Below are 14,598 nucleotides of genomic sequence, written 5' to 3'. Positions count from 1 at the left end.
CTCTCTCTCTCGCTCTCTCTCTCTTTCTCTCACTCTCACTCTTACTCTCACTCTCTCTGTCTTTCCCTTTCCTCGGGCTTCTCTACTCCCTGAGACACAACAATATTGAAATCAGGCCAGTTTATAACCCTACAACAGCCTCTAAGTGTTCAAGTAAAGAGAAGAGTTGCATGTGTCAAACTTTAAATCAAAAACTAGAAATGATTAAGCTTAGTGAGGGAGGAATGTTGAAAGCTGAGATAGGCCGAAAGCTAGACCTGTAGTGCCACACAGGTAGCCACGTTGTGAATGCAAAGGAAAAATTCTTGAAGGAAATTAAAAGTGCTGCTCCAGGGAGTACATAAATGATAAGGAAACAAAACAGTCTATTGCTTATATGGAGAAAGTCTTAATGGTCTCCGTAAAAGATCAAACCAGCCACAACATTCCTTTAAGCCAAAGTCTAATCCAGAGCAAGCCCAGACTCTCTTCAATTCTGTGAGGGCTGAAAGAGAGAGGAAGCTGCAGAGGAAAAGCTGGAAGCCAGCAGAGATTGATTGGTTCATGAGGTCTAGGAAAAGAAGCCGTCTCCATAACATAAAAGTGCAAGATGAAGCAGCAAATGCCAATGGAGAGGCTGCAGCAAGTGACCCAGAAGATCTAGCTGGGATCATTAATGAAGGTGGCTGCAGTAAACAACACATTTCAATGTAGATGAACCAACCTTCTACTGGAAGAAGAGGCCATCTAGGATTTTCACAGCTAGAGAGAAGTCAATGCCTGACTTCAAAGCTTCAAAGGACAGGCTGCCTCCCTGGTTAGGGTCTAATGCAGCTGGTGACTTTAAGTTGAAGCCAGTGCTCATTTACCACTTGGGAAATCCTAAGACCCTTAAGAAGTATGCTAAATCTAATGTACCTGTGCTCTGTAAATGGAACAACAAACCTGGATGACTGCACATCTGTTTATAACATGGTTTACTGAAATAGTATTTTACAAAAGCCTACTTTTGAGACCTGCTCAGAAAAATATCCTTTTAAAATATTACTGTTTATTGACAATGCACCTGGTCACCCAAGAGCTGTAATGGAGATGTACAATGAGATTAATGTTTTCATGCCTGAGAACACAACATTCATTCTGCAGCCCATGGATCAAGGAGCAGTTTTGACTTTCAAATCTTATGATTTGACAAACACCTTTTGGAAGGCTCTAGCTGCCATAGATACACTAGTGATTCCTCTCTGATGGATTGAGGCCAAGCAAATTGAAAGGATTCACTGTTCTAGATGCCATTAAGAACATTCATGATTCACGGGAAGAAGTCAAAATATCAACATTAACAGAAGTTTGGAAGAAGTTGATTCCAAAACCCTCATGAATGATTGGGGTTTAAGACTTCAGTGCAGATGTGGTAGAAACAGCAAGAGAACTAGAATTAGAAGTGGAGCCTGAAGATGGGACTGAATTGCTGCAATCTCATGACAAAATTTGAATGGATGAGCAAAGAAAGTGGTTTCTTGAGATGAAGCTACTTCTGCTGCAGATGCTGAGAAATCTGTCGAGGTGACAACAAAGGATTTAGAATATCACATGAACTTAGTTAATAAAGCAGTGGCAGGGTTAGAGAGGATTGACTCCACTTTTGAAGGAAGTTCTTCTGTGGGTAAAATACTGCCAAACAGCATCACATGCTGCAGAGAAATTGTTCAGGAAAGGAAGAGTCAACTAACTGATGTGGCAAATTTCACTGTCGTCTTATCTTAAGAAATTGCCACAGTCACCCTCACCTTCAGCAACCACCACCCTGCAGTCAGCAGTCACCAATACAGAGGCATGACCCTCCATCAGCAAAAAGATTACAATTGACTGAAAACTCTGATGATGGTTAGCATTTTTTAGCAATAAAGTATTTTTAATTAGGTTACACACATTTTTTACACATGCTGTTACACAGTTAGTAGACTACTATATAGAATATACATGACTTTTACATGCACTAGGAAATCAAATAATTCCTTTCAATCACTTTATTGTGATATTTGCTTTCTTGCAGTAGTCTGAAACTAAACCCACAATATCTCCAAGGAATACCTGTAGTCACTTGGTCCCACCTAGGTACAAGGGAATCTGGGAAATGTAGTCCATTTTCAGCCATAACTCTATTCAGTAGAAAGAGAATCACGAATTTTGATTGACTGTTAGTTATGTTTGCCATATCATCTTGAGAGAAAAGATGCTGTCACTGGAAAATTATCCCGGGGTATAAGCACTCATTCACATAATATTGGGAAGTTTTAAAAACATTTCTCTAAGCGAATATTTGCGGTTAATACTGTTTATGTGGCTTTCAAAGTGATGTTTTAAAGGCTTGTTTATAACAACAACCAACAGTGGCAGTTGTGAGGTTACTACGGCAAGAATGATCACTAAATCCTACTTGAATTTCTCTCCTGCATGTTTGGCAAGACTTCCATAAGCCCCTCGTACTAGTTTTACAAGGTTGGCAAAGGCCAGTGGTTTTTCCTGAAACAACACCTTGTTTTTTCAAGTAAAGTATCGAGTATGAGGGAATATAAATTACCTAGGTATACACCCTCTTTCTGAGATGTAATTTTGATAAAATCTTGATGTATATTTAAGCGCATGTGTTTCCAAGTTATTGCCTGGCTAAGGAGAAGAGAGACATCTTCATTCAGGGGAAAGGCTACAAGAAATACTGAGAGAGGAAAAGAAAATGAAGCAAATGGGGATCATGAAGGGGAGAGAATAGGAGAAAGAAAACCCAACACCCCACCTGATCCCCACTTCTTACTCAAAGGCTCATCAAATCACCCCCAACTCCCCCAACCACCACCTGGTAGCTCCCTCTCTGATTAAGCTTCCTGGTCCCTACCTCCTTTGCCCCTGGTTATCTAACAAACCAGTCCTCCCATTTCTACCCTCTGGGGTCTGGCCCACTGGCCCCAATCTCCCTATTCCCACACCTAAGTTAGCTCATATCTACTCATTCCTGTATATTCTTCCCCTAGTCCTACAGCTGACATGTTACAGGCCAGATGGGAAAATATTCAATGGCAGTTCAACAACACAGAACTAACAGCTCTCTCTTCTACCTTCTTCCACCAGGGAGTATTTCATAGAGATGTACTATCGGAATGAGACCCAGCACAAACCATATCCCCTCACACTGCCAGGCTGCACTCCCAGCTGTCCTCTGACCAAGTTTGCTGAGCTGGTTGCCCCTGTGATCCCCCAAGACTGGTCCACGGAGTGTATGACCACAAGCAACGACCAAGGTACTTACTGAGGATGTTATGGATTAGTGTACATGCAGAGCTCTGTAGAGAAGGCAGAATACCCTTTCTCCAGACAGGTGGTGCTTTGAGAATATCACTCAGCCATCACTCCCAGCTTTGAGGGAAATAGGTTTGAGGTGATAATTGTGAGTTTCGGGCCCCCCCCCCCCAACTTCAGGCAACTCCAACCTCTCCATGAGGCCCTGCCCCTACTTGCCTAAACCTTGACTTGGTTTTTTCAGTGTTTACGGAAAAAAAGCATCATGTCAAAATATAATCAGAGGCAAAACTTAAATCAAAGTTCTTGGGGTTGCCATGAACTGGCCACATAGAGCCTTTTGGGGGTTTTTTTAAGGACTCCCAGATTTCATTTGAGCAGGATTAATGAGGTTGCTCTTGAAGTGTCTGAAGTGGAACAGATTTCAAACAAAATCCACAATCTAGGGTGAGAGCAAGGAAGGGAAGAAGTTCATCCTAGGCAAATGGGCAGAGGACCAGCTTTGGAACTGTTAGTTCCAGCCTTCTCACAAGGAGAGACAGATAAATGGATACAGTGGAACAATCCGGAGAAATCACCTCCACCGGGACACTGGTACTATCTTTATATATTTGTGTTAAAACTAATTGGGTAGAAAAGCTAAAAAATAAACACCTCTTTGTATCCTTTAGCCCTGGAAAATCCATGTTACTTTTGAAGAAACCAAAAGCAAATTTGCCAGAAAATTTTGCTGTATATAATATATATGGCAGCTCTTGGAGAGCAGACATCCTGGCAAATAAGTAATTTGGTGAGAGCACAATGTTTAGGCACAACCATCAGAGATGAGTACCCTGCATGAGTGGTTTCTCTTGGAAGATGGTAAGACATGTTGAATGTGGAGTTGATTTGGGAGAGGAAGTATGATACATATCAAACTGGAACAAAATTAGAAATGTAAGAGCGTTCCTGAATGCCTTCAAGATCAAAACTTACCGGAATGTTGAAAAGTATGGCTGTGATAGCTGTTCTGAGGACGAAAGGAACGTGTAAGGTTTTGATCCCGATTATCTTCAGAAAACCTAAGCAAACTCCTGGCCCTGCTGAAACTACTCACTATGCAAGAAGAAATCATATTCAAATGGCACTCTTTAGAGTCTTGTAGATTTGCCATGTGGCAGATGTAACACGCCTAGCGAACACTGTGCTACGTTACCATTGTAGAAAAAGATGAAATGTTTTCTAGAGATGGTTTCCGCTGGGCGCCAGAGTCCAGAGGAAAAACCATTCCCTCTCCCAGTGAGTCATTGAACGACTGACTTGAGACACTGATTCATATATTTATTTGCATTATTTTTTCCCAAGGCAATATTTGTCCCCAGGGCTGCTCTCTGATTACTCTTCCTCCCCCATGCATGTAACTTTCCTCCACAATAAGACAAATGTAAACTAGTGAATAAAGTCATTAGTAGGGAGTTCAAAAACATTACTTTTAAAATGATTTTTGAAAAGTGTGTGTGTGTTTAATTAGAATAAAATACGTGAAGGGCAGATTTTAGGGGCTACATTTTTGTTTGGGGATTTTATTTTTAATGTAACAGGAGGGAAAATATTAATGTAAAGTAAAAATGATTTTGACTGGCTTAGGTGAATATTTTACATTGAAAATGAGTTTAGTTCGGTCTTTACTACTTCAGAAAAAGGTTAAGCTGATGGATGGCTCTGCTTTATCTATTAAGATGGAACTTGCAAGAAAACACCCTTGGGAAATTTACAACCCAGTGGGGAAGCAAAAAGATACATATTACACAGAATAACAAGGGTTATATCTTACCACCACAAGGGTTGCTATGGAACAAGAGTTAACTGGATTCAGAGGGAGGGAGGCAGTAAGGAATGTCAGGAAGGGCTACCTGTAAGAGGTAACAATTGCACCATGTGAAGTCAGTTTGGATGGAGGTTTCTAATGGTACAGCACAAGGTACTAGAAAGCCATTTATCAAATCTCTTAGTGGCTTGAAGCTGAAAAGGGTAGAGGACTTACTCAGCAGAAGGTTCTGGGTCCAATGAGATTCCCACAGGTTTCCTTCAAGGGTCCAATTCTAATAAGATCAAATATCAACAACACAAGAGCAAGGGTTTTTATTTGTTGTGTTCTCTCTTTTAGCTGTCTCAGAAATACCTGTGCCTGACATGAATTAGTGCTCACTAAATATTTGCCCAATGGATGTATAGATCACTTACCTTTCCTCCCTGAACATACCGTCTCTATCTTGATCAGCAGCGATACCTGCTAACCTGGGGGGTATTTTTGAGCCCATCTTTTCCTTTATCCTCCATAGCCAATATGTCACCTCCTCTTCACAAATCTCGCTGTAGAGTATTTATAAAATTCTTTTCCTCAAGACACCAGTATCAATTCGGTATTCAAATGGAGTGAAACCAATTAGCAAAATATGTTAATAAAACAAAAACTGAAGCATCGGTGTGCTGGAGCCAACACATACCAACCTCGAGAGTGGAATGTGCACAGCCCTTCCCAACTCTGAGTTCAATCACTTGACTTTGGCAGCATGAAATTGGTCATGGTGTCATGGCTGGAGCGTCTTCATCACAGAAATCAGCATATGCCACAAACCAGGGTTTTGTCTTTTGTGGTTTTGATCCAGTTTACTAGCACACCAGTGGATTGAGCTCATAGAAAACTTAAGAGTTTATAACATGAGGTGGTCTCCAACAAAGCAAATTCAATATCTGAAGTTCTTTAAGGAAAAGGGATTTGGTTTGTTCTATATGGTCTCAAAGAGTGCTGCTTGGGGTATCAGGTAAAAATTTCAGGAAGACAGACTGTTTTCAGTGTTGGGAAATTCCTGGGACAGGAAATCCTATTTGCCTTGCCAGAGACACCATGAAGCACGCCAGAGCATGGAAGCGTATAAGCATTGAATGATTCCTTAGTAGGGCACAAAATTTAGCAAATAGGATGCCCAAATCAATTTGCATAATAGCTTTAACTGCTGAATTTTTATAATTTACTCAGAAAAAAAATGGCTACAGAACATTTAGGGTGTCCTGAGAAAGCCAATACAGGAAGCAGGACAAACCATTAAATACAGGACACATCGTGTATGTGCAGAATGCCTGGCTACTCTGCCACCCATGAAATCCTACCCATACCTGTAAGCAGTGTTATTCACTAGCGTTAGTAGACCCAATTAATATCACTGTCATATCAATTAAAGTAAGCAGACTCTTTGCTGGGGAATTCATGATAAGTCTAAGTTCCATACTATGTAACTTGAAAATAAAATCCCTTTTTAGAAAATGCTTTCTTAATTCCAAAATTTTACTAACACAGTCAGACTTTCATTGCTAGCACTCTCCCACCCCTCTCCCTCAATCTCCAGCACCCACCACATACTTAGTGGGAAGGAGAATTAATGGTGGGAAGTTCAAGTTTCTCCTTATAAAAATCTTTGTAAATCTTCAGCAAATATACACATGCCCAAGATTCAACCATGAGCTTCCTAAAGGCAAGATCCTTACCCTTTCCCTCCTTAAATCTTCAGACAATGCCTAGAACCTGGTACCTTCAGTCAGTATTTGCTAACTGAATAAATGTTCAGCCCTTCACACTTAGCCTGGCTTCTTCATGGCTGGACCCAGGTATCAGGAGCTTAGAACTCACTTGTTCAATAAATAGGGGAGAGAAGCTATGAATGAGCCTCAAATGGGAGTGTACTATAAAGACCCAGTCACCAACTACATACATATATGTATATACCAATATGTCTGTATTATTTGGCCTGTTTTCAGCATTGTCAGCTTGGCATTCTTTTGTTCTCCTATTGCTTTTTGGAGCCACTGTTCATTGATACCCCTTCCAGCACCCCACCTCCCTCACAGACGAAGCCAGTTATAGCACCTGTTTCTCATTCTTGTTGCTACTATCATCAGTTTCCCAGGACATGTGTCATCATTCATTAATGGCATTGGGAACTTGCTCTGGTATATATGCCAGCTCATTCCTCACTCCCCCTCCTGTCCTCAGCCTAGGCAATTCTGACATAATAGTGGCCCATCCTATACCCTGCCCACCACAATAATATCCAACCCTTGGTTAAACCAACCACACAGTGTTGGCATTTTGATCTGCTAAATTGGAACAGAAGCCTATTGTTACAAATTTCAAATTATGAATATTGAAATTTCTACTTCAACCCCAGCTGGTTCTTTCAATGCTGTTTGGTCAAAGTATTCACTCTTCCTGGACCCTTTTCCTGAGTTCTACAGGAAGGCCTTGTTATTTTCCCCCAAACTTTCAAGTTCATCTTGGCTTGTTTAATTCTAGTGAGATGTCCTTAGAAGAGCAAGATAGTCCACTGAAAACTCTTTTAGATTTTCCTGTCACTACCGCCAAATATCTTAGTAGCCTTAACTTGACTCTACTGCTTCTCCTCAAGAAAACATGTTACTCCCTGAGTATCCTTTCCTCATGTGTATGATCCCACCCCTCATTTCCTGGGACCTCAGTGAAGCTTAGCTTCTTTTTCTTCCTCTGCGTTGGCTTCCTTCTACTAGGAAATGCCTACATCTCTCATCAAAGGACATCTCAAGTGCCTGCACCATCTCACTCTCTTCAATCCCAATTTTCTTGAACTAATCATTTGTATTCTGTATTTCCTCCTCACTCACTCCTGAACTATTCCGTAAAATGATGTTCTTCCTTCCATCTCTTTTTGGAAACTTCCCTTTTGAAAGTCACGGCACCTAGCTCAGTGATCTGTTTTTGTTTTCCTGTCAATAGGACATCTCCCCACTTTATAGAGAAGAAAACAGCCTCAGAAAACAACATGCCACAAGTGTTAGGGTCAGGGTTCAAGCCTCACAGTCTCTAACACCATATTTCTACTATATCATCTTCCCTTTCCATCCCACACTGTCTTGTTGACTATTCCCCTGGGACAAATGCCCAAAAATTGAACTAGTGGGTCAAAGTATATGACTATTTAATAGGGCACCTGGGTGGCTCAGTCGGTTAAGCATCCGACTTCAGCTCAGGTCATGATCTCACACTCCATGAGTTCGAGCCCTGCATTGGGCTCTATGCTGACAGCTCAGAGCCTGGAGCCTGCTTCGGATTCTGTGTCTCCCCCTCTCTCTCTGCCCCTCCCCTGCTCATGCTCTGTCTCTCTCTGTCTCAAAAATAAGTAAAAACATTTAAAAAACCTTTTTAATGAATATTTAATAACAGGTATTTTTTGAGTACCTCTCATGTACCCAATATGTGCCTATGTAGCAGGTGTTAAGTTTGTTGAGAAAGTAGCAGCAATACAAGAAAATTGTCCCCATGTGACCTGGACCCCTTGGCAGGGAGGACAGGGGGATAAAGAATTAAATAAGCCCTAACAGTTAAGTATGGTAATACTATAATAAAGGACATAGGGGAAAGGCAACTAGCTTAAGTCTAAGGGGTCAGAGAAGGCTTCTCAAAGGGGGTGCTGTTTAAACCAAAGTCTGGGAGCACCTGGGTGGCTTAGTTGAGCGTCTAACACTTGATTTTGGCTCAGGTCATGATTTCACGGTTTGGGAGTTTGAGCCCTGCATCAGGCTCTGCAGTGTCAGTGTGGAGCCTGCTAGGGATTCTCTCTCTCCCTCTCTGTCTGTCCCTCCCCTACTGGCTCTTCCTCTCTCTCTCTCTCTCAAAATAAATAAACATTTTTTAAAAATTAAAAAAAAAAATAAACCAAAGCCTGAAGGAAAGAAGGAATTAACAGGGTGAGTGGAGGTGAGGAGAGAGGAGAGTATTACAGACAAAAAAAAATGTGTAGAAGCCCAGAGGCTAAAGACAACATGGGGCATTTTAGGAACAGGAAGGAGTATGTCCGGTCATAGTGCAAACACTGGGAAGGCGGACATTAAGTGTCTCAGGTCAAGTTGAATAGCTCTGGTCATTAAGAGGTTTTCGGCAGAGGACAGATGATGGGATTGGCTTCTTGTTTTAGAAAGACCTCTGTCCTCAGTGGGGAGAGAGGATCGGAGAGCCATGGGACTGAGAGCAGGGAGCACAGCTGGGAGACTGTTGGAGTAATCCAAGGACAAGGATGCAGACAGACTTATTCAAACAGGAAAGAGGAAGAGTATACAGGACTTCAGGAGTAATGGCAAGAGGAAGAGGCATTTTGATACATGTTGCCAAAATAGATCTCAGAAGAGCAGTGCTGATTCACACTGCCTTCAGTGGCTTTCATGTGTTCCTGTGTAGTAGGAGAGCTTGTCCGTCGTTACGGGTCCTACCTCTTCGCAGTAAGATGCAACTGATCACTTTCTCAGACCCTAGAACATTACTCTGTCAAACTCACAAAATGCTTCTCAGTACAAGGGAGCATAAATTTTTAAAAATTGAGGAGATATGGGGCACCTGGGTGGCTCAGTCCGCTAAGCATCCAAATTCGGCTCAGGTCATGATCTCACAGCTCATTAGTTTGAGCCCCACATCGGGCTCTGTGCTGTCGGCATGGAGCCCTCTTGGGTTCCTGTCTCCCTCTCTCTCTGCCCCTCCCCAGCTTGTGCTTTCTCTCTGTCTCAAAAATAACTAAAAACATTAAAAAAAAATTTTTTTTTTAATTTAGGAGAGGGAGAAAGAGTCTCTCCTGAGTCTTTTCTACATTCTCAGACTCATATCTTCCTCCAACCCCCTAAATGATAACATCCTACTGGCTTGTCCTTGGTTCCATCATTCTACCCTCGCCATGAGCCAGCATTACCCGGGCCTCCATCTTCTTACATCTACAATCCTTATTTCCACATCTGCATATAGAATTCTAGATCTGTTTTTTACAGCTGCCTACTGATCATTTCTATGAGGATATTAACCCATCTCAATCCTACATTTGAAATAAAATTTATTATCTCCTCCACTCCAAACTGATCATTTTTAATGGGCTTCCAATCTCCCTTCATAGCCTAATCATCTTCTTCACCCAAGCTACAACCCATGGGTGGCCGTGACCCACTTCTCCTTTACCAGTACATTGTAATCCATCACAGAACCTGTCAATTCTACTGCAAGAGTATCCTAGAATTCCTTCATCTGCAATGTCGACCACACTTCCAGTGCTGAACCCTAAGTATCTTGTCAAAGGCATTTTAACAGCCGTCAGGCCTAGAGTGTCTCCACCACCCTATCTTTCTCTGTAGTTGTTTTCTTTTTTTAAATACAAATTGGGCCATGTCACTTCCGTGTGTCATAATTGCTGATGATTTCCATGTACCCACGACAAACCAGACCTTCTAAAACCTAGGCCTCAACCTACCTGTCTAGTCTTAACTCACCAGAAGCTATACTCCAGCCACGTGCAACTGCTCATTATTTCCCAAACACACTCTTGTGCAACTCATTCTGTCTCATGGAAAAGTCTTATTTAGGGGCGCCTGGGTGGCGCAGTCGGTTAAGCGTCCGACTTCAGCCAGGTCACGATCTCGCGGTCCGTGAGTTCGAGCCCCGCGTCAGGCTCTGGGCTGATGGCTCAGAGCCTGGAGCCTGTTTCCGATTCTGTGTCTCCCTCTCTCTCTGCCCCTCCCCCGTTCATGCTCTGTCTCTCTCTGTCCCAAAAATAAATAAACGTTGAAAAAAAAATTTTTTAAATAAATAAATAAATAAATAAATAAAAGAAAAGTCTTATTTACCTCAAAGGCCTGCTCAAATCTTATCATTTTCTCAGAAGACTTTCCAACCTCGTTCTCTTCTAAATAGAAAGCTTTGTATTAATTGCAACTTTGTCTCTACTCCAATGGCATGTCTTTTATACTTCTATTTTACTATTTATCACATGATCTCATAATTGTCTATCTGGTTCTCCCACTAGATATTAGTGATCTCAAAATCAGGGATCATGGAACCCCAGAACCCAACACACCGCTGACCTGGCGTATGGTGTGTGCCCACTGCATGTCTAGGAAAGACTGAAGGAAGGGAAAATATTGGGGAAGTATGTTCCATGGGACTATTATGACAATGTAGCCAATAAAAATAATTGAAAATACATTTCCAAATACAGATAGTCATCCATGAACATTAACTTTGAAGAATCATTAGTCTCTGCCTTCTTCCCCCATTTTATTTAGCTCTTTCCTTCCTTCCTCAATTCTCTTCAGTTTCCTCCAGCTTTATATAAACTCCATTCACAGGGGTAATGGCACCCATCCACCACGATCTAACTTTATTAATATTAATCTTCTCGTGATGCTAAGAGGCATCCTGACATTGTGAGAAAAGCACTGAACTAAGAATTGAGAACCTGTGAGTTCTAAATCATTCATTCTTTCCACAAATATTTATTGAGCATCTCCTATGTGCCAGGTATTGTTCTAACTGCCAGGGATACATTCATGAACAAAAAGACAAAGTTTTATGCCTTCATGAAGCTTACATTCTATTAGAGGGAGGGAGGGTTGGATAATGAGTAACAAATATAATAAATAAGTACTTTGGAAGGTGAGGATCCCAAGTGCCAAGCTGGGGGTGGGAATGGGGAAAGGGCATATTGGTTGCACCTTTAAGTAGAAAGTCCTCATTGAGAAGATGAGATTTGAGCGAAGAAAGCAATAGAGTTACCTGATGCAGAGATTCATGAGAAGAGCATCTAGGCAATAGTAGTAACTATAGCAAAGGTTGTAATGGGTGTGTTCCTGGCATGTCTGAGGAACAACAAGGCCTGTGTGGCCAAAAGAGAGTAAGCGAAGGGAAGGTGGTAGGAGACGAAATCTGTGTTAATCAGGCCTGATGATATAGAGCCTTATAAACTGTTATCGTTAGGACTTTGGTTTTCATTCTGAGTGACATAAGCATTCATTGCAGACTTTGTTTTAGGTAGAAGAGTGTCATGACTTGAATTGAAGTCATTTGGCTGCTGTGTTGAAAATAGATCATAGGGAAGAAAGTATAGAAGCTAGGGAACAAGTCAGGAGGATGTTGTAATAATCCTGGGTGGTGGAGAGAAGGGGAGAAATCATTGGTTTCTAGATATAGTTTTTGGAAGAACAACAGGACTTACTGACAGATTGACTATAGGATGTGAGAGAAATAGAGGAAATCAGAGGAGATTTCAAGAGTATGGGGCTGAGACAGAAGAAGGAATTTTCCATCAACTGATGTGAGGAAGGCTGCAGGAAGAACAGAGTTCGGGGCAGGGGAAGGCATGAAGGGATTGGGAATTCAGTTTTGGACTTGCTGAGATTGAAATGACTATTCAATGTCCAAGGGAATATGTCAAGTACACAGTTGGAGATATGAGTCTTGAGTTTGCAGAAGATTTAAATTTGGAAGTCATTAGTGAACTGAGTCATTAGTGAATCATGAGACTGATAAACCTATATATTCCAACCCAAATACAATTATCTGCTTATCCTTAGCCAAATTATCTAATCTCTCTGCTTCTTTTTGTTTTTCATGTCTACAATGATAAGGTTAGGTTAAATAAGTGATTTTCAACTGTGTTCCATGGAGCGTGAGGGCTTCTGTAGACAGAGCTGCCAGATCAGAGAGATGTTTGCTCTCCCACTGCCTAAACCAACCACCAATCCTTTAGTTTTACAATGAAGATCAGACATCCATTTAGAAATGGTACAAACTGATATTTATGATGGATATACTACAGTGTACCAGGGTGTGCGCACGAATGTGTGTATGTGTGTGTGTGTGTGTGTGTGTGTGTGTGTGTGGAGGGTAAGTTCCTATATGCAATAATGAATAGCATCTCATAAAAAATGACCCCATATATCTCCCCATAACTGGTCAGCTATCAAAGGGCTATGTGTAAATAAAGATGCAGATTAGCAATAGTACACAGTTATCTTAAAAATGCTTGTGATTGTTAACATGTGTTCAAGGTTTCTTCTCTAAAATGTATTTATTGAAAAACAAATTCAGAAACTAAAAGATGATATTCCATTTCTTTTAGACCCAATTAATGATAGTATTTCTGTTGACACTGAGACCATGAACAACTGATCATTTTAACTGTATAAAAATGCATGAAGTTAATGCTAGAAAGGACCTTAGAAATACTTCAGTCAAAAAAAATAGAAGAAGAAGAAGAAGAAGAAGAAGAAGAAGAAGAAGAGAAAAGAAAAGAAAAGAAAAGAAAAGAAAAGAAAAGAAAAGAAAAGGAAAGGAAAGGAAAGGAAAGGAAAGGAAAGGAAAAAGAAATACTTAAGTCAATCACCCTCCCTTTATGGTGGAGGAGCTGAGACTCAGAGGTCAAAGGTCATGCCAGAACTAACCTAGGTTATTTCCTGACTCCTGGTCTAGTGTCTTTTCAGCACACGCTACTGGTTTCAAGGTTGCTTCGGAAACACCATTGAATTTTTACAATTAGGCAGAAATCAACACTGATGTGTGATCTTCCTATTTTCCTCATTTTATAATCTTCATATTTTCCTAATCCATTAATTTTACATTATGGGTCTTCCAATTTTTCCACAGTTCTAAGGGTCGTCCTTGCTGTTGCCTTTTGCCTGGTGTCTGGTGTCCTCGTGGTGTTGCTGCTTACCCTCATCCGCCATGGGCCCTGCTGGCACAGAGACCCCTATCGGAATATCTGAACAGATGGCTGAATAAGGGCGGACACACCACACCAACCACCAACCTCCTGGGATGCAGCACCTCTCAGTGATGCCTCATGGAAAGGACTGGCTTTCACCATGTGGACATCACCCTGCCCACACCCTTCCCTTTGAGCCTGGCTAGAGCAGGGTCTGAACTCATAGTGACCCAGGGACTGATGAATGAACCCCAAGTTACTTGGTTAGGTCTCCTGATGGTTAGGTCTCCTCCCCATAGTGCAAGCTTCTCACGCAGCTAGAAAGAAGTTCTTCTGCAAAGGATAGTTGTATTCTCTGGCATGGATGTCCAGAAAGAAAGAAAAAAGTTAAACTCCAACCAGCCTTTTGCCTTCAAAGAGCAAATGGTTACAACGTGTGACAACGTAGATTAAAGAAGACTGGATAATGACAATAATTACACTAGAAATAGTATCATGTAGGATGATTCTTAAGAAATAAGACCCAACCAGAAGGTGTAAATAAATCTTTTTTTTAGCTGTTCAGTAGGTTGAATACAAACATGTATACACTCCTGAAAAGAAACTCCTACCCAGTGTTTGATAGCTAACATATTTCTGTATGTGTATATATACTAACACATACAAACACATAGCTGTATTGAAACTGCCTTAGAGAGAGGTATTTAATTCTCAGAAACTGTAATATCAACTATTGTAATTGTTGCTCAGGTCATTTTCCCCACAATTTCTATAATGGGGAATAACCAGGAAGTCCATG

The 14,598-nt window shown here is 41.2% G+C and overlaps 1 protein-coding gene across 4 annotated transcripts in view; it reads left to right on the top strand.

The window, feature by feature from the left end:
- Positions 1-14,361, top strand: part of ACP3 (acid phosphatase 3) — a 45,740-nt gene extending 31,379 nt beyond the window's left edge. For 2 of the 4 annotated variants that reach the window (XM_045503631.1, XM_045503634.1), the window contains 2 exons: positions 3,109-3,278; positions 13,742-14,361. In XM_045503631.1, the coding sequence (XP_045359587.1) occupies positions 3,109-3,278; positions 13,742-13,860 (289 nt within the window). In that variant the 3' untranslated portion in view covers positions 13,861-14,361. Of the gene's footprint in view, positions 1-3,108; positions 3,279-3,947; positions 4,757-11,123; positions 11,337-13,741 lie in introns of those variants that run through there. The other 2 variants (XM_045503632.1, XM_045503633.1) reach the window with 2 other exon arrangements.
- The last annotated feature ends 237 nt before the right edge of the window (positions 14,362-14,598 follow it).

The sequence above is a fragment of the Leopardus geoffroyi genome, chromosome C2 (assembly GCF_018350155.1).
Source record: "Leopardus geoffroyi isolate Oge1 chromosome C2, O.geoffroyi_Oge1_pat1.0, whole genome shotgun sequence".
NCBI classification, from domain to species: domain Eukaryota; kingdom Metazoa; phylum Chordata; class Mammalia; order Carnivora; family Felidae; genus Leopardus; species Leopardus geoffroyi.
The sequence above is the reverse complement of the archived record's forward strand: the minus strand, read 5'-3'. Positions and strand labels throughout refer to the sequence as shown.